We start from the raw sequence: 24758 nt of genomic DNA on the forward strand, positions 1-24758 counted from the left end.
ACTGGAAAGTTGTTTAACTTTGCATGCTCTGACTGACTCATAAAATAACAATATAGATTTCCTGACCAAAATGTAAATCAAAACTAATACTGCAGTACCACATGCTGTTATTACTAATTGGATGATTGCTACTTCCTACTAATGCTCATTGGCTGATAGACACTTTCTACTAATCTAGGAGGCCTGATGAAACAGTGTGTAACACTGAGAAACGCGTTGCTGTTGTTTTTATTGTTAATAAATTTTTATCCTATTTTTAACTCTCCACCTGTTGCTCCATTTTCTGTCTTTTTGGCCTAGGCCAAATATATAATTGTGCTACTTTGTTTGGAGCCCTTGGACTTACAGTGTGACCTATGTGACACTAATCTGCTCCTACCACATCATTTTTGGTTATCCCTGGACCCTCCCTGGTGAGACGAGGACCCCCCTTTGGCGACTTCTTCCTATTTGAGTTCTACCGTGCGACGTGTGGTTCCGGATTGCAAATATTGCACTTCTGTGCTTTCCACTGTGTGAGTAGGATTCTTGTGTCCCTATTGTTGCCTTTATCTATATTATATGACCTGCACTATGTGGCGTCCTCTACCCATTTCTTCCTAGATTCATCATCCGTGTTGTGGCACAACATTCTAGAGGAGCGGCCTAATCTCTCTTGGAACACTGTTGTTTATCTGTCTGCCTTTGGAAGCACCAATTGCGCAATACAGGACTTTATACCAGACCGTAATTACTGGACTATACAGTTTGTATATACATATATATGAGCACCATTATACTTATACTTTACTATTGTTGCTTTTTGCTATATTGAATAATTCCATTCCAATAGGACCTATTGCAGTATTTATCTCTATTTTGGTTACATCTATCCTAGGCGCCTCTTGTAAGTACTATAGTGACACTGGTGTCACTATAGGTACTAGTTGCTGTTATTGTTATTATACTTTCTACTAATGCTTATTGACTGAAAAACTTTCCTACTAATGCTTATTGACTGATAGGTATTTCCTACTATTGCTTATAGACTGATAAACCTTAGCTACTAATGCTTATTGGCTGATAGACACTTCCTACTAATGCTTATTGACTGATAGGCTTCTCCTATAAATGCTCATTGACAGATAGGCCTTTCCTACTAATGCTTATTGGCTGATAGGCACTTCCTACTAATGCTTATTGTCTGATAGATACTTCCTACTAATGCTTATTGTCTGATAGACACTTCCTACTAATGCTTATTGACTGATAGACCTTTCCTACTAATGCTTATTGGCTGATAGACCTTTCCTAATAATGCTCATTGGCTGATAGACACTTCCTACAAATGCTTTTTGGCTGATAGACACTTCCTACTAATGCTTTTTGGCTGATAGACCTTTCCAACTAATGCTCATTGGCTGATAGACACTTACTACTAATGCTTTTTGGCTGATAGACCTTTCCAACTAATGCTCATTGGCTGATAGATACTTCATACTAATGCTTATTGACTGAAAGACTTTTCATACTAATGCTTATTGACTGATAGGCCTTTCCTACTAATGCTTATTGGCTGATAGACCTTTCCTACTAATGCTTATTTACTGAAAGACTTTTCATACTAATGCTCATTGACTGATAGGCCTTTCCTACTAATGCTTATTGGCTGATAGGCACTTCCTCCTAATGCTTATTGGCTGATAGACCTTAGCTACTAATGCTTATTGACTGATTGACACTTCCTACTAATGCTTTTTGGCGGATAGACACTTCCTACTAATGCTCTTTGGCTGATAGACCTTTCCAACTAATGCTCGTTGGCTGATAGACACTTCCTACTAATGCTTTTTGGCTGATAGACCTTTCCAACTAATGATTATTGACTGATAGACTTTTCCTACTAATGCTTATTGGTTGATAGACCTTTCCTACTAATGCTTATTGGCTGATAGACACTTCCTACTAATGCTTTTTGGCGGATAGACACTTCCTACTAATGCTTTTTGGCTGATAGACTTTTCCAACTAATGCTCGTTGGCTGATAGACACTTCCTACTAATGCTTTTTGGCTGATAGACCTTTCCAACCTATGCTCATTGGCTGATAGACACTTCCTACTAATGCCTATTGACTGAAAGCCTTTTCATACTAATGCTTATTGACTGATAGGCCTTTCCTACTAATGCTTATTGACTGATAGACACTTCCTACTAATGCTTAGTGGCTGATAGACGCTTCCAACTAATGCTTTTTGGCTGATAGACACTTCCTACTAATGCTTTTGGCTGATAGACCATTCCAACTAATGCTCATTGGCTGATAGACCTTTCCAACTAATGCTCATTGGCTGATAGATACTTCCTACTAATGCTTATTGACTGAAAGACTTTTCCTACTAATGCGTATTTACTGAAAGACTTTTCATACTAATGCTCATTGACTGATAGGCCTTTCCTACTAATGTTTATTGGCTGATAGACACTTCCTACTAATGCTTATTGGCTGATAGACACTTAATATTAATGCTTATTGGCTGATAGACCTTTCCTACTAATTCTTATTGACTGATAGACCTTTCCTACTAATGCTTATTGGCTGATAGACCTTTCCTACTAATGCTTATTGGCTTATTGGCTGATAGACACTTCCTACTAATGCTTTTTGGCTGATAGACCTTCCCAACTAATGCTCATTGGCTGATAGACACTTCCTACTAATGCCTATTGACTGAAAGCCTTTTCATACTAATGCTTATTGACTGATAGGCATTTCCTACTAATGCTTATTGACTGATAGACACTTCCTACTAATGCTTATTGGCTGATAGACCTTTTCTCCTAATGCTTATTTGCTGATAGACACTTCCTACTAATGCTTATTGACTGATATATCTTTCCTACTAATGCTTATTGGCTGATAGACACTTCCTACTAATGCTTATTGGCTGATAGACCTTAGCTACTAATGCTTATTGACTGATAGGCTTTTCCTACTAATGCTTATTAACTGATAGACCTTAGCTACTAATGCTTATTGACTGATAGACTTCTCTTCCTAATGCTCATTGGCTGATAGACCTTTCCTACTAATGCTTTTTGACTGATAGACCTTAGCTACTAATGATTTTTTACTGTTTGGCTTTTCCTACTAATGCTTATTGACTGATAGACCTTTCCTACTAATGCTTATTGACTGATAGAACTTAGCTTCTTATGCTTATTGACTGATAGACCTTAGGTACTAATGCTTTTTGACTGCTATGCTTTTCTTACTAATGCTTATTGACTGATAGACCTTAGCTACTAATGCTTATTGACTGATAGACCTTAGGTACTAATGCTTTTTGACTGTTAGGCTGTTAATGCTTATTGACTGATAGACCTTTCCTACTAATGCTTATTGACTGATAGAACTTAGCTTCTTATGCTTATTGACTGATAGACCTTAGGTACTAATGCTTTTTGACTGCTATGCTTTTCCTACTAATGCTTATTGACTGATAGACCTTAGCTACTAATGCTTATAAACTGATAGATACTTTCTACTAATGCTTATTGACTGATAGACCTTAGGTACTAATGATTTTTTACTGTTTGGCTTTTCCTACTAATGCTTATTGGCTGATAGACACTTACTACTAATGCTTATTGGCTGATAGACCTTAGCTACTAATGCTTATTGACTGATAGACTTCTCCTACTAATGCTCATTGGCTGCTAGATCTTTCCTACTAATGCTTATTGGCTGATAGGCTTTTCCTACTAATGCTTATTGACTTATAGACCTTTCTTACTAATGCTTATTGACTAATAGGCTTTCCCTACTAATTCTTATTGACTAATAGACCTTAGCTTCTGATGCTTATTGACTGTTAGACTTTTCTTACTAATGCTTATTGACTGATAGACCTTAGTTACTAATGCTTTTTGCCTGTTAGGGTTTCCTACTAATGCTTATTGACTGATAGACCTTAGCTACTAATGCTTATTGACTGATAGATACTTTCTACTAATGCTTATTGACTGATAGATCTTAGGTACTAATTATTTTTTACTGTTTGGCTTTTCTTACTAATGCTTATTGACTTATAGACCTTTCTTACTAATGCTTATTGACTGATAGGCTTTCCCTACTAATGCTTATTGACTGATAGATCTTAGCTTCTGATACGTATCGACTGATAGGCTTTTCCTACTAATGCTTATTGACTGATAGGCTTTTCCTACTAATGCTTATTGACTGATAGACCTTAGCTATTAATGCTTTTTTACTGATAGACCTTAGCTACTAATGCTTATTGACTGATAGACCTTAGCTATTAATGCTTTTTTAATTAAAGACCTTAGCTACTAATGCTTATTGACTGATAGACCTTAGCTATTAATGCTTTTTTACTGATAGACCTTAGCTACTAATGCTTATTGACTGATAGACCTTAGCTATTAATGTTTTTTTACTGATAGACCTTAGCTACTAATGCTTATTGACTGATAGACCTTAGCTATTAATGCATTTTTAATTAAAGACCTTAGCTACTAATGCTTATTGACTGATAGACCTTAGCTATTAATGCATTTTTAATTAAAGACCTTAGCTACTAATGCTTATTGACTGTTAGACCTTAGCTATTAATGCTTTTTTACTGATAGACCTTAGCTACTAATGCTTATTGACTGATAGACCTTAGCTATTAATGTTTTTTACTGATAGACCTTAGCTACGAATGCTTATTGACTGATAGGCCTTAGCTATTAATGTTTTTTTACTGATAGACCTTAGCTACTAATGCTTATTGACTGATAGACCTTAGCTATTAATGCTTTTTTACTGATAGACCTTAGCTACTAATGCTTATTGACTGATAGACCTTAGCTATTAATGCTTTTTTACTGATAGACCTTAGCTACTAATGCTTATTGACTGATAGACCTTAGCTATTAATGCTTTTTTACTGATAGACCTTAGCTACTAATGCTTATTGACTGATAGACCTTAGCTATTAATGTTTTTTACTGATAGACCTTAGCATCTAATGCTTATTGACTGATAGGCCTTAGCTATTAATGCTTTTTTTACTGATAGACCTTAGCTACTAATGCTTATTGACTGATAGACCTTAGCTATTAATGTTTTTTTTACTGATAGACCTTAGCTACTAATGCTTATTGACTGATAGACCTTAGCTATTAATGCTTTTTTACTGATAGACCTTAGCTACTAATGCTTATTGACTGATAGACACTTCCTACTGATGATTTTTGACTATTAGGCTTTTCTTACTAATGCTTATTGACTGATAGACCTTAGCTATTAATGCTTATCGACTGAAATTAATTTGCTACTAATGTCCTTTAGCTGTAACTAGCATCCAATGAGAATTAGGAGGATGTATTTTCTTGAAAATATTATCCAATCAGTATGTAACAGGACATACACAACTGATATTGCTACACTAGTTTGTATTTAAATCTAAACAGCGTCTTATTAGACCAAGACCGTGACTGCACCCAATATTATTATACTGTCTCATAACATGAGAGGCCTTAACTGGGACATAAAACGAAGGAAGGCTATGATCCAATACAAACAATTAGGGGCAAACATTATATTCTTACAGGAAACTAATTTTGAGAAAAATCATATCACAAAATATTGGGCTAGACAATTCCCTATCGACTTTCATTCCACTACAGATAAAAAAAGAGAGGTGTGTCTATATTGTTTCATTCATCCTTAAATTTTATACCATCAGAAAAAATAATAGATAAGAAGGGTATATATCTGATTACCAAAGGACATATTAATGAAGTGGAAATTACTCTTTCCGATGTGTATGCCCCAAATGATAAACAAGAGTATTTTTTCCATAAAATTTTCCACCTCCTCAATAATTGGAATCACGCTAGACTTTTTTTGTCGGGAGATTTTAATGTCTCCCTTAAATTAGGAGTCCCCTCTACACAAACATCTCTCTCACACACACACATTTATTTTAATAGGAAAATCAAATCAATAATAGGCTCTTTAGAGGGTCATAACATATTAGATTCATGGCTAGCACTTTATGGGGACACGTCTGACCACACTTTTCACTCAAGGCCGACAAAAATTATTTTAAACTTTACTACATATTTTCGGAATCAGATTATGTTGGCTAATTAACGACCCGAAAAACTAACGCTGGCTTTTTTCTGGCCGCACCATAAAAATAACTCTGGTATTGAGAGTCCACATAAAGGCTGCGTTAGGCTCCAAAAAAGGAGCGTAGAGCATTTTTAACGCAGCTTCAACTCTCAATACCAGAGGTGCTTACGGACGCGGCCAGCCTCAAAAACGTGCTCGTGCACGATTCCCCCATAGGAAACAATGGGGCTGTTTGAGCTGAAAAAAAAACCTAACACCTGCAAAAAAGCCGCGTTCAGCTCTTAACGCAGCCCCATTGTTTGCTATGGGGAAACACTTCCTACGTCTGCACCTAACACTCTAACATGTACCCCGAGTCTAAACACCCCTAACCTTACACTTATTAACCCCTAATCTGCCGCCCCCGCTATCGCTGACCCCTGCATATTATTATTAACCCCTATTCTGCCGCCCCCGCTATCACTGACCCCTGTATATTATTTTTAACCCCTAATCTGCCGCTCCGTAAACCGCCGCTACTTACATTATTCTTATGTACCCCTAATCTGCTGCCCTAACATCGCCGACCCCTATATTATATTTATTAACCCCTAATCTGCCCCCCTCATACCTGGTGAGGTGAAGACAAGGTAGGAAGATCTTCAGGGGCTTAGTGTTAGGTTTATTTAAGGGGGGTTTGGGTTAGATTAGGGGTATGTGGGTGGTGGGTTGTAATGTTGGGGGGGTATTGTATGTTTTTTTTTTACAGGCAAAAGAGCTGAATTTCTTGGGGCATGCCCCGCAAAGAGCCCTGTTCAGGGCTGGTAAGGTAAAAGAGCTTTTAACTTTAGTAATTTAGAATAGGGTAGGGCATTTTTTATTTTGGGGGGCTTTGTTGTTTTATTAGGGGGCTTAGAGTAGGTGTAATTAGTTTAAAATTGTTGTAATATTTTTCTTATGTTTGTAAATATTTTTTTATTTTTTGTAACTTAGTTCTTTTTTATTTTTTGTACTTTAGCTAGTTTATTTAATTGTATTTATTTGTAGGAATTGTATTTAATTAATTTATTGATAGTGTAGTGTTAGGTTAATTGTAGGTAATTGTAGGTAGTTTATTTAATTAATTTATTGATAGTTTAATTGTAACTTAGGTTAGTATTTATTTTACAGGTAATTTTGTAATTATTTTAACTATTTTAGCTATTAAATAGTTCTTAACTATTTAATAGCTATTGTACCTGGTTAAAATAAATACAAAGTTACCTGTAAAATAAATATAAATCCTAAAATAGCTATAATATAATTGTAATTTATATTGTAGCTATATTAGGATTTATTTTACAGGTAAGTATTTAGCTTTAAATAGGAATAATTTATTTAATAAGAGTTAATTAATTTCGTTAGATGTAAATTATATTTAACTTAGGGGGGTGTTAGTGTTAGGGTTAGACTTAGCTTTAGGGGTTAATACATTTATTAGAGTAGCGGTGAGCTCCAGTCGGCAGATTAGGGGTTAATAATTGAAGTTAAGTGTCGGCGATGTTAGGGAGGGCAGATTAGGGGTTAATACTATTTATTATAGGGTTAGTGATGCGGATTAGGGGTTAATAACTTTATTATAGTAGCGCTCAGGTCCGCTCGGCAGATTAGGGGTTAATAAGTGTAGGCAGGTGGAGGCGACGTTGAGGGGGGCAGATTAGGGGTTAATAAATATAATACAGGGGTCGGCGGTGTTAGGGGGAGCAGATTAGGGGTACATAAGGATAACGTAGGTGGCGGTCGGCAGATTAGGGGTTAAAAATTTTTATTTGAGTGTCGGCGATGTGGGGGGACCTCGGTTTAGGGGTACATAGGTAGTTTATGGGTGTTAGTGTACTTTAGAGTACAGTAGTTAAGAGCTTTAGAAACCGGCGTTAGCCCAGAAAGCTCTTAACTACTGACTTTTTTCCTGCGGCTGGAGTTTTGTCGTTAGATGTCTAACGCTCACTTCAGACACGACTCTAAATACCGGAGTTAGAAAGATCCCATTGAAAAGATAGGATACGCAATTGACGTAAGGGGATCTGCGGTATGGAAAAGTCGCAGCTGAAAAGTGAGCGTTAGACCCTATTTTGAGTGACTCCAAATACCGGCGGTAGCCTAAAACCAGCGTTAGGAGCCTCTAACGCTGGTTTTCACAGCTACCGCCAAACTCCAAAGCTAGGCCTTTGAATCTTCTACTATATATCCCTGTATGTTCCGATCCTTCTATTATATTGGCTAGGTTGTCAGGGCTTCTCCCTCCAACATCAGTTAGAAACTGGACCTATGATACAACCATACTGAAAGATCCTTTATAAAGAGATACCATTTTTAAACACATACTGGAATTCTGGCAGATCAATATGAACTCTATAAACAACCCCATCAATACTTGGGCGGCCCATAAATCATATCTGAGAGGGTTGTTAATAAAACTAAAATCCCAAATTCTATGCAAATCAAAAACGCTTATAGTGACGCTACAATTAGAGATAACGCAACTAGAAAAACAACATAGATTATAAAAATCTCCCTTAATATATTAATCAACAGAAAAATGCCAAACGTTAGATCAATTATTAAATGAACAGTCGTTCAAGCAAGTCTGAGGATGGAAACAAAATACTTTATTTATGCAAATAAGTCGGATAGGTTTTTAGCTTCTAAAATTAGAGACAAAAAAAAAGATATATCTATCCTTTCCCTACGTAAACCAAATGGGGAAGAAACATTCACCAATTACTATAGTACCTTATATGATGGGAACAAGGTTGCCAAATCAACACTAACTAAAGCTCTTCTGTCCAAATTTCCAGAGGAAGCTAAATTACCAAAAATTAATCAGCAAGACATAGATTTCCTAAACGCAGATGTTACCGCTTCTGAGGTTTAGATGGTAATCAAAGATCTTAAACCAGCAAAGGCAGCGGGCCTTTATGGTTTTCCTGGGGACTATTAAAAACTGTTTGAATCTACACTGATACCCCATTTGGTCAAATTCTGCAATCATGTATTTCAGGACTACAACTTACCCCTGGAGCTTTTCGATGCAAAAATTATTGTTCTCGCTAAACCGGGTAAAGACAAGACCCTATGCAAAAATTAGTGTCCAATATCCCTAATAAACCAAGATTTACAAATTTTTGCAAAAATTTTAGCTAATTGTCTGAAACATATTCTCCCTAAATTGATCCACCCAGATCAAGTGGGTTTCATTAAAAATAGCAATAACATTAGAAGAATGATTTCCCTAATGGACTACTTGCATGTAACTAAAACGCCTTCTCTGATACTGTCCTTGGACGCAGAGAAGGTGTTTGATAGAGAAGACTGTGTTGGATTTATACCCTGTCACTAAACACAGCCACTATACTAAAATGTTCAACCCCTATCCCGCCACTCCCCGACCAAGCCGCAAGCGAAATAAAGTTATTAACCCCTATCCTGCCGCTCCCCGACCCTGCCGCAACATAAATAAAGTTAAGACCCCTATCCCGCCGTTCCCCAACCCCGCCGCAATATAAATAAACATATTAACCCCTCAATCTCTTGCCTCCCATATCACTACCACTAACTAAACCTATTAACCCTTAAACCGTCAGCCCCCCACATCGCCAAAAAATAAATTAAGCTATTAACACCTAAACCTAACAACCCCCTAACTTTAAATTAAAATTACAACATCCCTATCTTCAAATAAATTAAAACTTACCTGTAGAATTAAAAACTATAAACTATATTGAACTATTAATTAACCTACCCTAACTATTATCCTACAATTAAATTAAATTACCAATTAAATGAAATAAATTAAATATTAAAAAACCTAACCCTACTCAAATTAATTAAATATACTATTAAACATTATTAAAAGTACTCAATTACAGGGAAAAAACCCACTAAGTTACAAAAAACAAACAAACACTAAATTACGAAAAATAAAAAACTACATTATCAAAAATAAAAAAGAATTACACCTAATCTAATAGCCCTATCAAAATAAAAAAGCCCTCCCCCCCAAAATAAAAAAACCCTAGCCTACAATTAACTACCAATGGCCCTTAAAAGGGCCTTTTGTGGGGCATTGCCCCAAAGAAATCAGTTCTTTTACCTGAAAAAAAAAATACAAACACCCCCCAACAGTAAAACCCACCACCCAATCAACCAACCCCCAAATAAAAAACCTAATCTAAAAAAATCTAAAATAACCTAAGCTCCCCATTTCCCTGAAAAGGGCATTTGTATGGGCATTGCCCTTAAAAGGGCATTTAGCTCTTTTACATGCCCAGACCCTAATCTAAAAATAAAACCCACCCCTTAAATAAACCTATTACTAATGCCCGACAATCCACTTACAGTTATTGAAGTCCCGCTTGAAGGATCCAACCAGCCAGCAAGAAGTCTTCATCCAGGCGGCTTCTTCGATCTTCATCCAGCCGGCGAAGTTCTCATCCCGGCGGCAAGAAGTTTTCATCCAGACGGCATCTTCTATCTTCATCCATCCGGCGTGGAGTGGGTCCATCCTGAAGACATCCGGCGCGGAGCATCCTCTTCATATGTTCGCCACCGTAAACTGAAACTTCAATGCAAGTGACGCCATCCAAGATGGCGTCCCTTGTAATCTTATTGGCTGTAAGATTTCAATCAGCCAATAGGATTAGAGCTGCTAAAATCCTATTGGCTGTTCCAATCAGCCAATAGGAGTTGAGCAGCTGTCATCCTATTGGCTGTTCCAATCAACCAATAGGATTGAGCTCTCATCCTATTGGCTGATTGGAACAGCCAATAGAATAAGAGCTGCTCAAATCCTATTGGCTGATTGTAACAGCCAATAGGATTTTAGCAGCTATAATCCTATTGGCTGATTGAAATCTTTCAGCCAATAGGAATGCAAGGGACGCCATCTTGGATGGCGTCACTTGCATTGAAGTTCCAGTTTACAGCGGCGACCGTATGAAGAGGATGCTCCACGCTGGATGTCTTCAGGATGGACTCGCTCTGCGCCGGATGGATGAAGATAGAAGATGCCATCTGGATGAAGACTTCTTGCCGCCTGGATGAGGACTTCGCCGGCTGGATGAAGATAGAAGAGGCCGCCTGGATGAAGAATTCTTGCCGGCTGGATGGATCCTTCAAGCGGGACTTCAATAACTGTAAGTGGATCGTCGGGGTTAATGTTAGGTTTATTTAAGTTTTTTTTTGGGTGGGTTTTATTTTTAGATTAGGGTCTGGGCATGTAAAAGAGCTAAATGCCCTTTTAAGGGCAATGCCCATACAAATGTCCTTTTCAGGGCAATGGGGAGCTTAGGTTATTTTAGGGGGCGTTGGTTGGGTGGTGGGTTTTACTGTTGGGGGGGTGTTTGTATTTTTTTCACAGGTGAATGAGCTGCTTTTTTGGGGGCAATGCCCCACAAAAGGCCCTTTTAAGGGCCGTTGGTAGTTTATTGTAGGATAGGTTTTTTTTTTTTTTGTGGGTGCTTTTTATTTTGATAGGGCTATTAGGTTAGGTGTAATTCTTTTTTATTTTTGATAATGTGGTTTTTTATTTTTCGTAATTTAGCATTTGTTTGTTTTTGTAACTGAGTGTTTGTTTTATCCTGTAATTTAGTACTTTTAATAATGTTTAATAGTATATTTAATTAATTAGAGTAGGGTTAGGTTTTTTAATATGTAATCTTATAATAGTTAAGGTAGGTTAATTAATAGTTTAATATAGTTTATTTTAATTCTACAATTCTACAGGTAATTTTTAAATTATATGAAGATAGGGATGTTGTAATTTTAATTTAAAGTTAGGGGATTGTTAGGTTTAGGGGTTAATAGCTTAATTTATTTTTTGGAGATGTGGGGGGCTGATGGTTTAGGGGTTAATAGGTTTAGTTAGTGGTAGTGATGTGGGAGGCCAGAGGTTTAGGGGTTAATAGGTTTATTTAGTGGTGTCGGTGTCGGGGAGTGGCGGAATAGGGGTTAATAACTTTATTTAGGTTGCGGCAATGTCGGGGCAGCAGATTTGGGGTTTTTAGACTCGGGGTATATATTAGGGTCTTAGGTGTAAACATAACTTGTTTTCAACCATAGAAATCAATGGGATATCTGGCAGCATTGAACAAAAGCTTTAGGTGCTTTCAAACTCCCATTGATTTCTATGGCATCCGCATCCTCCAGGGTGGTGGATTGAAAACCAGGTACGCTGCGTCGGAATAGCTGCGAGTGTACCTGTTAAAAGTTTGATAACTGGGAAAAAGTGTCAAATAGAGCCAAATGTGTATTCGATCTGCGCCAGATTGAGACCGGTGGATCGTACGTTACATCACACATTTTAACATTTGCCGGTCTGTAGGCTTTGATAACTAGGTCGGATCAAGCTTGCAACAATTACGATGCGGAATTCCGGTGTATTTGCGGTTGACAGCTTGATGGATAGGCCTCAAAGTATTTGGGGATTAACCTAACAAAACACTCTTCAGATCTTTACCGGGCCAATTATACCCTGTTCTTTAAAACTATTAAACAAGATCTTCTTAATGGGGTAAACAGAAGTTTTCTTGGTTTGGTCGCCTTTCAGCTGTTAAAATTACGATTTTACCCAGGATTCTATACTTATTATGTACTCTATCCATAGGTATTCCAAATAGTGTTTCAGAAAACATCCACTTAACATTAACAGCTTCTTAAGAGGCAACAAAAAAAGCTAGAATCCTCTAAGAATATCCTAACTAGGCATAGAAGATTGGGTGGGGTGGAAGCACCAAATATTAAAAATGACTTCCAGGCAGCCAGGCTGGCACATCTCACTTTGCTGAATAAAATGGAAGAGGTGGTTAGATGGGCCAGACTAGAAACAGACATAAATGATTTTCATTCGCAAGAATCATTGCTGTGGGATCCCCAGTGCAATACAGGCCGATGTCATAAAAAATCCTGTAACTGACTATATGCTCAAATTATGGTCTAAACTAACTTTTTCTTTAGCGTTGCTCCATAAGAGATCTCTCAAGACCCCTTTAAGATGTTTATTATCATCTGCCCTGAACTCAGTACTAAATATGGGAATGGGAAAATAGGGGCCTAAATAGGATAGCTGACGGACTGGAAAATGGTAAATTCCTAATTTACATACAGTTGCAGGAGACGCTACACCCACTTAGACTACACTGGTATTTATACTTACAATTATCCTCTAGTTTACGTGCTTATCTGTCCTCGTCTGAGGGGGGGGACACAATATGTCTGCACCAGCTGCATTTTTACAAGACACCAAGGTACTTTTCAAAACATATGGTTTAATTGGATCATGTGTGATTCTATATAACATGCAGCAGACATTTCTCAAACACAATTGCAAGTGAGGGTCTGATTGTCCGACGGGGTGGCTTTTGTCCAAAGGCAATTTTTTTCTTCTCTTTCTCTTTTTCACTTGTATCTTTCTCCTTTTCTTTGTTAAAATCTTCTCTTAATTTTAACTTTCTTTTTTTCATTAATTTATTATCGGTAATGTCAGTTTAAAATTGATGAGACAAAGTGGTTGTTCAAATTTGTGTTGACCCAGTCACAAAAAAATAACAATCATTATTCTAGTTGTATTATGTGATACGTTTTTCTCTACACTCATGGAACTGTATATCAAAGCAAATAACTATTTAATAGAGAATTGTTAACAAGATTACACTAATATCTTATATTGGTTACCTTGTAATTTTGTTTGTCAAACTGTAATAAAAATTATTTCAACATAAATCTAAAAAGCGTACACCTCTCATCTAGCGATATAAAGGTTGTGCTTGCATCTGGCTAGTAGAACATTTCTGAGTACAGTGAAAAGTTCCTTTAAGATGCACTATACAAAAAAGAAAGACTACTGTGTCCTTTTCATGTGCACAAACCACTATAATAAATAGAAGTTGCATTAGGGCACTTGTTCTGCAAATGTGAAAAGTAATTCATTTGCTTCATTGTACAGTAATCAGCACAATAAGACATCAGAACAAAAATATTAGACTGCAAAACTAGATCCCACCTCCAGCTACCTCCACTGGTGGTTACTGGGTACTAAGTAGCCAGAAAAAGAAAGTGGCATCAGAGGAAGCTGTGGCCCCTCTAAAATACAATTCAACCATGATATGAGAGACCTGTGCCAGCATCTGAAAGCCCTAGGTGCCCTCTGAAAGACCCTTGTCACCCCCTGAGAGACCTCCATCACTAGCCAATTCCCTCTGAAGGACATTTATCACCATCTGAGACCCTCATGAACCTTTGAGAGACCCTTGGTATTGTCTGAGAGTCCTTATTCACCCTCTTAGAGACCCTTGTCACCTACTGATAGAACCTAGTCATTCTCTGAGAGCCTCTCATCACCCCAGAGAGAACCTTGCTGCTTTCTGAGAGACCCCCATCGTCCTCTGAGAAACCTTTGTTACATTTTATACCAGAATGTAGCTGTACCTTTCCCATAATGTCACAAATAATAATGTGCTTGCCTAGGGAAACCTTACACTGCAGTACCCTTTACCACACTCAGTAATGTGCTTGCCTAGGGAATCTCAAACTGTGGTACCCTTTACCACACTCAGTAATGTGCTTGCCAAGGAACCCTCATACAGCACTACCCTTTACTAACCTCAGTAATGTGCTTGCCTAGGGAACCTCACACTGTGTTACCCTTTACCACACTCAGCAATGAGCTTGCCTAGGGAAACCTTATATAACTCTACCCTTTACTACACTTAGTATTGTGCTTACCTAGGGAAACCTCATACTGTGCTACTCTTTACTGCACTCAGTAATGTGCTTGCATAAGGAAACCCTCACACTGCGCTCTCCTTTACTACACTCAGTAATGTGCTTGCCTAAGGAACCTTTATACAGCACTACCCTTTGCTACACTCAGTAATGTGCTTGTCTAAGGAACCTTCATACAGCACTACCCTTTACTACTCTCAGTAATGTGCTTGCATAAGGAAACCCTCACACTGCGCTCTCCTTTACTACACTCAAAAATGTGCTTGCCTAGGGAACCTTCATACAGCACTACAATTTACTACCATTGGTAATGTGCTTGCATAAGGAAACTCTCACACTGTGCTCCCCTTTACTACACTCTGTAATTTGCTTGCCTAGGGAAACCTCATACAGCGCTCCTCTTTACTACACTCAGTAATGTGCTTGAATAGTGAACCCTCACACGGTGCTACCCTTTACTACACTCAGTAATGTGCTTGTCTAGGGAAGCCTCGTACAGTGCTACCCTTTACTACACTCAGTAATGTGCTTGTCTAGGGAAGCCTCGTACAGTGCTACCCTTTACTACACTCAGTAATGTGCTTGCCTAGGGAACCTTCATACAGCACTACAATTTACTACCATCGGTAATGTGCTTGCATAAGGAAACTCTCACACTGTGCTCCCCTTTACTACACTCTGTAATTTGCTTGCCTAGGGAAACCTCATACAGCGCTCCTCTTTACTACACTCAGTAATGTGCTTGAATAGTGAACCCTCACACGGTGCTACCCTTTACTACACTCAGTAATGTGCTTGCCTAGGGAACCTTCATACAGCACTACAATTTACTACCATCGGTAATGTGCTTGCATAAGGAAACTCTCACACTGTGCTCCCCTTTACTACACTCTGTAATTTGCTTGCCTAGGGAAACCTCATACAGCACTCCTCTTTACTACACTCAGTAATGTGCTTGAATAGTGAACCCTCACACGGTGCTACCCTTTACTACACTCAGTAATGTGCTTGTCTAGGGAAGCCTCGTACAGTGCTACCCTTTACTACACTCAGTAATGTGCTTGTCTAGGGAAGCCTCGTACAGTGCTACCCTTTACTACACTCAGTAATGTGCTTGCCTAGGGAAGCCTTATACAGCGCTACCCTTTACTACACTCAGTAATGTGCTTGTCTAGGGAAGCCTCGTACAGTGCTACCCTTTACTACACTCAGTAATGTGCTTGTCTAGGGAAGCCTCGTACAGTGCTACCCTTTACTACACTCAGTAATGTGCTTGCCTAGGGAAGCCTTATACAGCGCTACCCTTTACTACACTCAGTAATGTGCTTGCCTAGGGAAGCCTTATACAGCGCTACCCTTTACTACACTCAGTAATGTGCTTGCCTAGGGAAGCCTCATACAGCGCTACCCTTTACTACACTCAGTAATGTGCTTGCCTAGGGAAGTACATTGCTACCCTTTACTACACTCAGTAATGTGCTTGCCTAGGGAAGTACAGCGCTACCCTTTACTACACTCAGTAATGTGCTTGCCTAGGGAAGTACATTGCTACCCTTTACTACACTCAGTAATGTGCTTGCCTAGGGAAGTACAGCGCTACCCTTTACTACACTCAGTAATGTGCTTTTCTAGGGAAGCCTCGTACAGTGCTACCCTTTACTACACTCAGTAATGTGCTTTTCTAGGGAAGCCTCGTACAGTGCTACCCTTTACTACACTCAGTAATGTGCTTGCCTAGGGAAGCCTTATACAGCGCTACCCTTTACTACACTCAGTAATGTGCTTGCCTAGGGAACCTTCATACAGCACTACCCTTTGCTACACTCAGTAATGTGCTTGCCTAAGGAACCTTTATACAGCACTACCCTTTGCTACACTCAGTAATGTGCTTGTCTAAGGAACCTTCATACAGCACTACCCTTTACTACTCTCAGTAATGTGCTTGCATAAGGAAACCCTCACACTGCGCTCTCCTTTACTACACTCAAAAATGTGCTTGCCTAGGGAACCTTCATACAGCACTACAATTTACTACCATCGGTAATGTGCTTGCATAAGGAAACTCTCACACTGTGCTCCCCTTTACTACACTCTGTAATTTGCTTGCCTAGGGAAACCTCATACAGCACTCCTCTTTACTACACTCAGTAATGTGCTTGAATAGTGAACCCTCACACGGTGCTACCCTTTACTACACTCAGTAATGTGCTTGTCTAGGGAAGCCTCGTACAGTGCTACCCTTTACTACACTCAGTAATGTGCTTGTCTAGGGAAGCCTCGTACAGTGCTACCCTTTACTACACTCAGTAATGTGCTTGCCTAGGGAAGCCTTATACAGCGCTACCCTTTACTACACTCAGTAATGTGCTTGCCTAGGGAAGTACATTGCTACCCTTTACTACACTCAGTAATGTGCTTGCCTAGGGAAGTACAGCGCTACCCTTTACTACACTCAGTAATGTGCTTTTCTAGGGAAGCCTCGTACAGTGCTACCCTTTACTACACTCAGTAATGTGCTTGCCTAGGGAAGCCTTATACAGCGCTACCCTTTACTACACTCAGTAATGTGCTTGCCTAGGGAACCTTCATACAGCACTACAATTTACTACCATCGGTAATGTGCTTGCATAAGGAAACTCTCACACTGTGCTCCCCTTTACTACACTCAGTAATGTGCTTGCCTAGGGAAACCTCATACAGCACTCCTCTTTACTACACTCAGTAATGTGCTTGAATAGTGAACCCTCACACAGTGCTACCCTTTACTACACTCAGTAATGTGCTTGTCTAGGGAAGCCTCGTACAGTGCTCCCCTTTACTACACTCAGTAATGTGCTTGCCTAGGGAACACTCACACTGTGCTACCCTTTACTGCACTCAGTAATGTGCTTGCCTAGGGAACCTTCATACAGCACTACAATTTACTACCATCGGTAATGTGCTTGCATAAGGAAACTCTCACACTGTGCTCCCCTTTACTACACTCTGTAATTTGCTTGCCTAGGGAAACCTCATACAGCGCTCCTCTTTACTACACTCAGTAATGTGCTTGAATAGTGAACCCTCACACGGTGCTACCCTTTACTACACTCAGTAATGTGCTTGTCTAGGGAAGCCTCGTACAGTGCTACCCTTTACTACACTCAGTAATGTGCTTGCCTAGGGAAGCCTTATACAGCGCTACCCTTTACTACACTCAGTAATGTGCTTGCCTAGGGAAGTACATTGCTACCCTTTACTACACTCAGTAATGTGCTTGCCTAGGGAAGTACAGCGCTACCCTTTACTACACTCAGTAATGTGCTTTTCTAGGGAAGCCTCGTACAGTGCTACCCTTTACTACACTCAGTAATGTGCTTGCCTAGGGAAGCCTTATACAGCGCTACCCTTTACTACACTCAGTAATGTGCTTGCCTAGGGAACCTTCATACAGCACTACAATTTACTACCATCGGTAATGTGCTTGCATAAGGAAACTCTCACACTGTGCTCCCCTTTACTACACTCAGTAATGTGCTTGCCTAGGGAAACCTCATACAGCACTCCTCTTTACTACACTCAGTAATGTGCTTGAATAGTGAACCCTCACACAGTGCTACCCTTTACTACACTCAGTAATGTGCTTGTCTAGGGAAGCCTCGTACAGTGCTCCCCTTTACTACACTCAGTAATGTGCTTGCCTAGGGAACACTCACACTGTGCTACCCTTTACTGCACTCAGTAATGTGCTTGCCTAGGGAAGTACATTGCTACCCTTTACTACACTCAGTATTGTGCTTGCCTAGGGAAGTACAGCGCTACCCTTTACTACACTCAGTAATGTGCTTTTCTAGGGAAGCCTCGTACAGTGCTACCCTTTACTACACTCAGTAATGTGCTTGCCTAGGGAAGCCTTATACAGCGCTACCCTTTACTACACTCAGTAATGTGCTTGCCTAGGGAAGCCTCATACAGCGCTACCCTTTACTACACTCAGTAATGTGCTTGAATAGTGAACCCTCACACAGTGCTACCCTTTACTACACTCAGTAATGTGCTTGTCTAGGGAAGCCTCGTACAGTGCTACCCTTTACTACACTCAGTAATGTGCTTGCCTAGGGAAGCCTTATACAGCGCTACCCTTTACTACACTCAGTAATGTGCTTGCCTAGGGAAGTACATTGCTACCCTTTACTACACTCAGTAATGTGCTTGCCTAGGGAAGTACAGCGCTACCCTTTACTACACTCAGTAATGTGCTTTTCTAGGGAAGCCTCGTACAGTGCTACCCTTTACTACACTCAGTAATGTGCTTGCCTAGGGAAGCCTTATACAGCGCTACCCTTTACTACACTCAGTAATGTGCTTGCCTAGGGAACCTTCATACAGCACTACAATTTACTACCATCGGTAATGTGCTTGCATAAGGAAACTCTCACACTGTGCTCCCCTTTACTACACTCAGTAATGTGCTTGCCTAGGGAAACCTCATACAGCACTCCTCTTTACTACACTCAGTAATGTGCTTGAATAGTGAACCCTCACACAGTGCTACCCTTTACTACACTCAGTAATGTGCTTGTCTAGGGAAGCCTCGTACAGTGCTCCCCTTTACTACACTCAGTAATGTGCTTGCCTAGGGAACACTCACACTGTGCTACCCTTTACTGCACTCAGTAATGTGCTTGCCTAGGGAACCTTCATACAGCACTACAATTTACTACCATCGGTAATGTGCTTGCATAAGGAAACTCTCACACTGTGCTCCCCTTTACTACACTCTGTAATTTGCTTGCCTAGGGAAACCTCATACAGCGCTCCTCTTTACTACACTCAGTAATGTGCTTGAATAGTGAACCCTCACACGGTGCTACCCTTTACTACACTCAGTAATGTGCTTGTCTAGGGAAGCCTCGTACAGTGCTACCCTTTACTACACTCAGTAATGTGCTTGCCTAGGGAAGCCTTATACAGCGCTACCCTTTACTACACTCAGTAATGTGCTTGCCTAGGGAAGTACATTGCTACCCTTTACTACACTCAGTAATGTGCTTGCCTAGGGAAGTACAGCGCTACCCTTTACTACACTCAGTAATGTGCTTTTCTAGGGAAGCCTCGTACAGTGCTACCCTTTACTACACTCAGTAATGTGCTTGCCTAGGGAAGCCTTATACAGCGCTACCCTTTACTACACTCAGTAATGTGCTTGCCTAGGGAACCTTCATACAGCACTACAATTTACTACCATCGGTAATGTGCTTGCATAAGGAAACTCTCACACTGTGCTCCCCTTTACTACACTCAGTAATGTGCTTGCCTAGGGAAACCTCATACAGCACTCCTCTTTACTACACTCAGTAATGTGCTTGAATAGTGAACCCTCACACAGTGCTACCCTTTACTACACTCAGTAATGTGCTTGTCTAGGGAAGCCTCGTACAGTGCTCCCCTTTACTACACTCAGTAATGTGCTTGCCTAGGGAACACTCACACTGTGCTACCCTTTACTGCACTCAGTAATGTGCTTGCCTAGGGAAGTACATTGCTACCCTTTACTACACTCAGTATTGTGCTTGCCTAGGGAAGTACAGCGCTACCCTTTACTACACTCAGTAATGTGCTTTTCTAGGGAAGCCTCGTACAGTGCTACCCTTTACTACACTCAGTAATGTGCTTGCCTAGGGAAGCCTTATACAGCGCTACCCTTTACTACACTCAGTAATGTGCTTGCCTAGGGAAGCCTCATACAGCGCTACCCTTTACTACACTCAGTAATGTGCTTGAATAGTGAACCCTCACACAGTGCTACCCTTTACTACACTCAGTAATGTGCTTGTCTAGGGAAGCCTCGTACAGTGCTACCCTTTACTACACTCAGTAATGTGCTTGCCTAGGGAAGCCTTATACAGCGCTACCCTTTACTACACTCAGTAATGTGCTTGCCTAGGGAAGTACATTGCTACCCTTTACTACACTCAGTATTGTGCTTGCCTAGGGAAGTACAGCGCTACCCTTTACTACACTCAGTAATGTGCTTTTCTAGGGAAGCCTCGTACAGTGCTACCCTTTACTATACTCAGTAATGTGCTTGCCTAGGGAAGCCTTATACAGCGCTACCCTTTACTACACTCAGTAATGTGCTTGCCTAGGGAAGCCTCATACAGCGCTACCCTTTACTACACTCAGTAATGTGCTTACCTAGGGAAGCCTCATAAAGCTCTACCCTTTACTACACTCAGTAATGTGCTTACCTAGGGAAGCCTCATACAGCGCTACCCTTTACTACACTCAGTATTGTGCTTACCTAGGGAAGCCTCATACAGCGCTACCCTTTACTACACTCAGTAATGTACCTCCCTAGGAAAACCTCATACAGCACTACCCTTTACTACACTCAGTAATGTACTTGCATAAGGAAATCCTCACACTGTGCTCTCCTTTACTACACTCGGTAATGTGCTTGCCTAGGGAAGTACATTGCTACCCTTTACTACACTCAGTATTGTGCTTGCCTAGGGAAGTACAGCGCTACCCTTTACTACACTCAGTAATGTGCTTTTCTAGGGAAGCCTTATACAGTGCTACCCTTTACTACACTCAGTAATGTGCTTGCCTAGGGAAGCCTTATACAGCGCTACCCTTTACTACACTCAGTAATGTGCTTGCCTAGGGAAGCCTCATACAGCGCTACCCTTTACTACACTCAGTAATGTGCTTACCTAGGGAAGCCTCATAAAGCTCTACCCTTTACTACACTCAGTAATGTGCTTACCTAGGGAAGCCTCATACAGCGCTACCCTTTACTACACTCAGTATTGTGCTTACCTAGGGAAGCCTCATACAGCGCTACCCTTTACTACACTCAGTAATGTACCTCCCTAGGAAAACCTCATACAGCACTACCCTTTACTACACTCAGTAATGTACTTGCATAAGGAAATCCTCACACTGTGCTCTCCTTTACTACACTCGGTAATGTGCTTGCCTAAGGAAACTCTCACACTGTGCTCCCCTTTACTACACTCAGTAATGTGCTTGCCTAGGGAACCCTCACACTGTGCTACCCTTTACTACACTCAGTAATATGCTTGCCTAGGGAATCCTCATACTGTGCTACCCTTTACTACACTCAGTAATGTGCTTGCCTAGGGAATCCTCATACTGTGCTACCCTTTACTGCACTAAGTAATGTGCTTGCCTAGGGAACACTCCCACTGTGCTACCCTTTACTACACTCAGTAATATGCTGCCTAGGGAACACTCACACTGTGCTACCCTTTACTGCACTCAGTAATGTGCTTGCCTAGGGAACACTCCCACTGTGCTACCCTTTACTACACTCAGTAATGTGCTTGCCTAGGGAACACTCCCACTGTGCTACCCTTTACTACACTCAGTAATATGCTGCCTAGGGAACACTCACACTGTGCTACCCTTTACTGCACTCAGTAATGTGCTTGCCTAGGGAAGCCTCATACTGTGCTCCCCTTTACTACACTCAGTAATGTGCTTGGCTAGGGAACCCTCACACTGTGCTACCCATTTCCACACTCAGTAATGTGCTTGCTTAGGGAAACCTCATACAGTGCTCCCCTTTACTATACTCAGTAATATGCTTGCCTAGGGAAGCCTTATACAGCGCTACCCTTTACTACACTCAGTAATGTGCCTCCCTAGGGAAACCTCATACTGTGCTACCCTTTACTATACTGAGTAATGTGCTTGCCTAGAGAACCCAACACTGTAGTACCCTTGAACACACTCAGTAATGTGCTTGCCTAGGGAACCCCCACACTGTGGTACCCTTTACTACATGCAGTAATGTGCTTGCCTTGGGAAACCTCATACAGCGCTACCCTTTACTACACTCAGTAATGTACTTGGCTAGGGAACCCTCACACTGTGCTACCCTTTACAACAATCAGTAATGTGCTTGCCTAGTGAAACCTCATACAGCGCTACCCTTTACTACACTCAGTAATGTGCTTGCCTTGGGAATCCTCATACTGTGCTATCCTTTACTACACTCAGTAATGTGCTTGGCTAGGGAATCCTCATACTGTGCTACCCTTTACTGCACTAAGTAATGTGCTTGCCTAGGGAATCCTCATACTGTGCTACCCTTTACTACATTCAGTAATGTGCTTGCCTAGGGAATCCTCATACTGTGCTACCCTTTACTACACTCAGTAATGTGCTTGCCTAGGGAATCCTCATACTGTGCTACCCTTTACTACACTCAGTAATGTGCTTGCCTAGGGAATCCTCATATTGTGCTACCCTTTACTACACTCAGTAATGTGCTTGCCTAGGGAATCCTCATACTGTGCTACCCTTTACTACACTCAGTAATGTGCTTGCCTAGGGAATCCTCATACTGTGCTACCCTTTACTACACTCGGTAATGTGCTTGCCTAGGGAAACCTCATACTGTGCTACCCTTTACTACACTCTGTAACGTGTTTGCCTAGGGAAACCTCATACTGTGCTACCCTTTACTAAACTCAGTAATGTGCTTGCCTAGGGAAACCTCATACTGTGCTACCCTTTACTAAACACAGTAATGGGCTTGCCTAGGGAATCCTCATACTGTGCTACCCTTTACTACACTCAGTAATGTGCTTGCCTAGGGAATCCTCATACTGTGCTACCCTTTACTACACTCAGTAATGTGCTTGCCTAGGGAATCCTCATACTGTGCTACCCTTTACTACACTCGGTAATGTGCTTGCCTAGGGAAACCTCATACTGTGCTACTCTTTACTACACTCGGTAATGTGCTTGCCTAGGGAAACCTCATACTGTGCTACCCTTTACTAAACTCAGTAATGTGCTTGCCTAGGGAATCCTCATACTGTGCTACCCTTTACTTCACTCAGTAATGTGCTTGCCTAGAGAATCCTCATACTGTGCTACCCTTTACTACACTCAGTAATGTGCTTGCCTAGGGAACACTCACACTGTACTACCCTTTACTACACTCAGCAATGTGCTTGCCTAGGGAATCCTCATACTGTGCTACCCTTTACTACACTCAGTAATGTGCTTGCCTAGGGAATCCTCATACTGTGCTACCCTTTACTACACTCAGTAATGTGCTTGCCTAGGGAATCCTCATACTGTGCTACCCTTTACTACACTCAGTAATGTGCTTGGCTAGGGAAGCCTCATACTGTGCTACCCTTTACTACACTCAGTAATGTGCTTGCCTTGGGAAGCCTCATACTGTGCTACCCTTTACTGCACTAAGTAATGTGCTTGCCTAGGGAATCTTCATATTGTGCTACCCTTTACTACACTCAGTAATGTGCTTGCCCCTAGGGAACCTAACACTGCACCGAACACAATTGCATATACTCACCGGTTTTCTTCTCTCCACAGTCCCTGCAGAGACCTGTGTCGCTTTCCTCCTCCATAGATTGCGTTCTTTTCATTCCCTTTAGATGTAAATATGCTCAGATTAATGTCAGAACTGCAGTAATAACCTTCAGACGCACAATAATGGTTTTTAACATTTCCAGCCCATAATAAGATAAAGAGGTGTGTGTGAGATAAGAGATAATAAAACAAGGGAGGTATCATTTATTTTTTATTTCCTAAAGCCTAATGGTTTATCTGTACAGCTGATGTATTTGATTAAATTTGCCCTTCCCAGGAAATAAATACATACAGAATTTGTATAAATATTTTCTTTAGCTGTTTCCTTCTGGAATGCTGCAACTAGGGTCAGAAATTCTAACTTTGTCGAACTGACCTAGAAGTCACAGAAGCCATAGATTTGTGTCGTACAATGTGTGATGAATTCTTATGGCAGTGAGAGAGACAGAGAGACACAGAGTGACACAGAGAGAGACACAGAGTGACACACACAGAGTGACACAGAGAGAGACACAGAAGGACACACACAGAGTGAC

General features: G+C 40.6%; 1 protein-coding gene across 1 annotated transcript in view; it reads right to left on the reverse strand.

Annotated features, from left to right (window-relative positions):
- The window catches only part of LOC128639754 (uncharacterized), a 293450-nt gene that overhangs the window by 263886 nt on the left and 4806 nt on the right, over nucleotides 1–24758 (reverse strand). Inside the window, exon 2 of the mRNA XM_053691880.1 lies at nucleotides 24206–24281. Within this exon, the coding sequence (XP_053547855.1) occupies nucleotides 24206–24278 (73 nt within the window). The 5' untranslated portion in view covers nucleotides 24279–24281. The remainder of the gene's footprint in view (nucleotides 1–24205; nucleotides 24282–24758) is intronic.

This window comes from Bombina bombina, chromosome 9 (assembly GCF_027579735.1).
Source record: "Bombina bombina isolate aBomBom1 chromosome 9, aBomBom1.pri, whole genome shotgun sequence".
In the NCBI taxonomy this organism is placed as follows: Eukaryota; Metazoa; Chordata; class Amphibia; order Anura; family Bombinatoridae; genus Bombina; species Bombina bombina.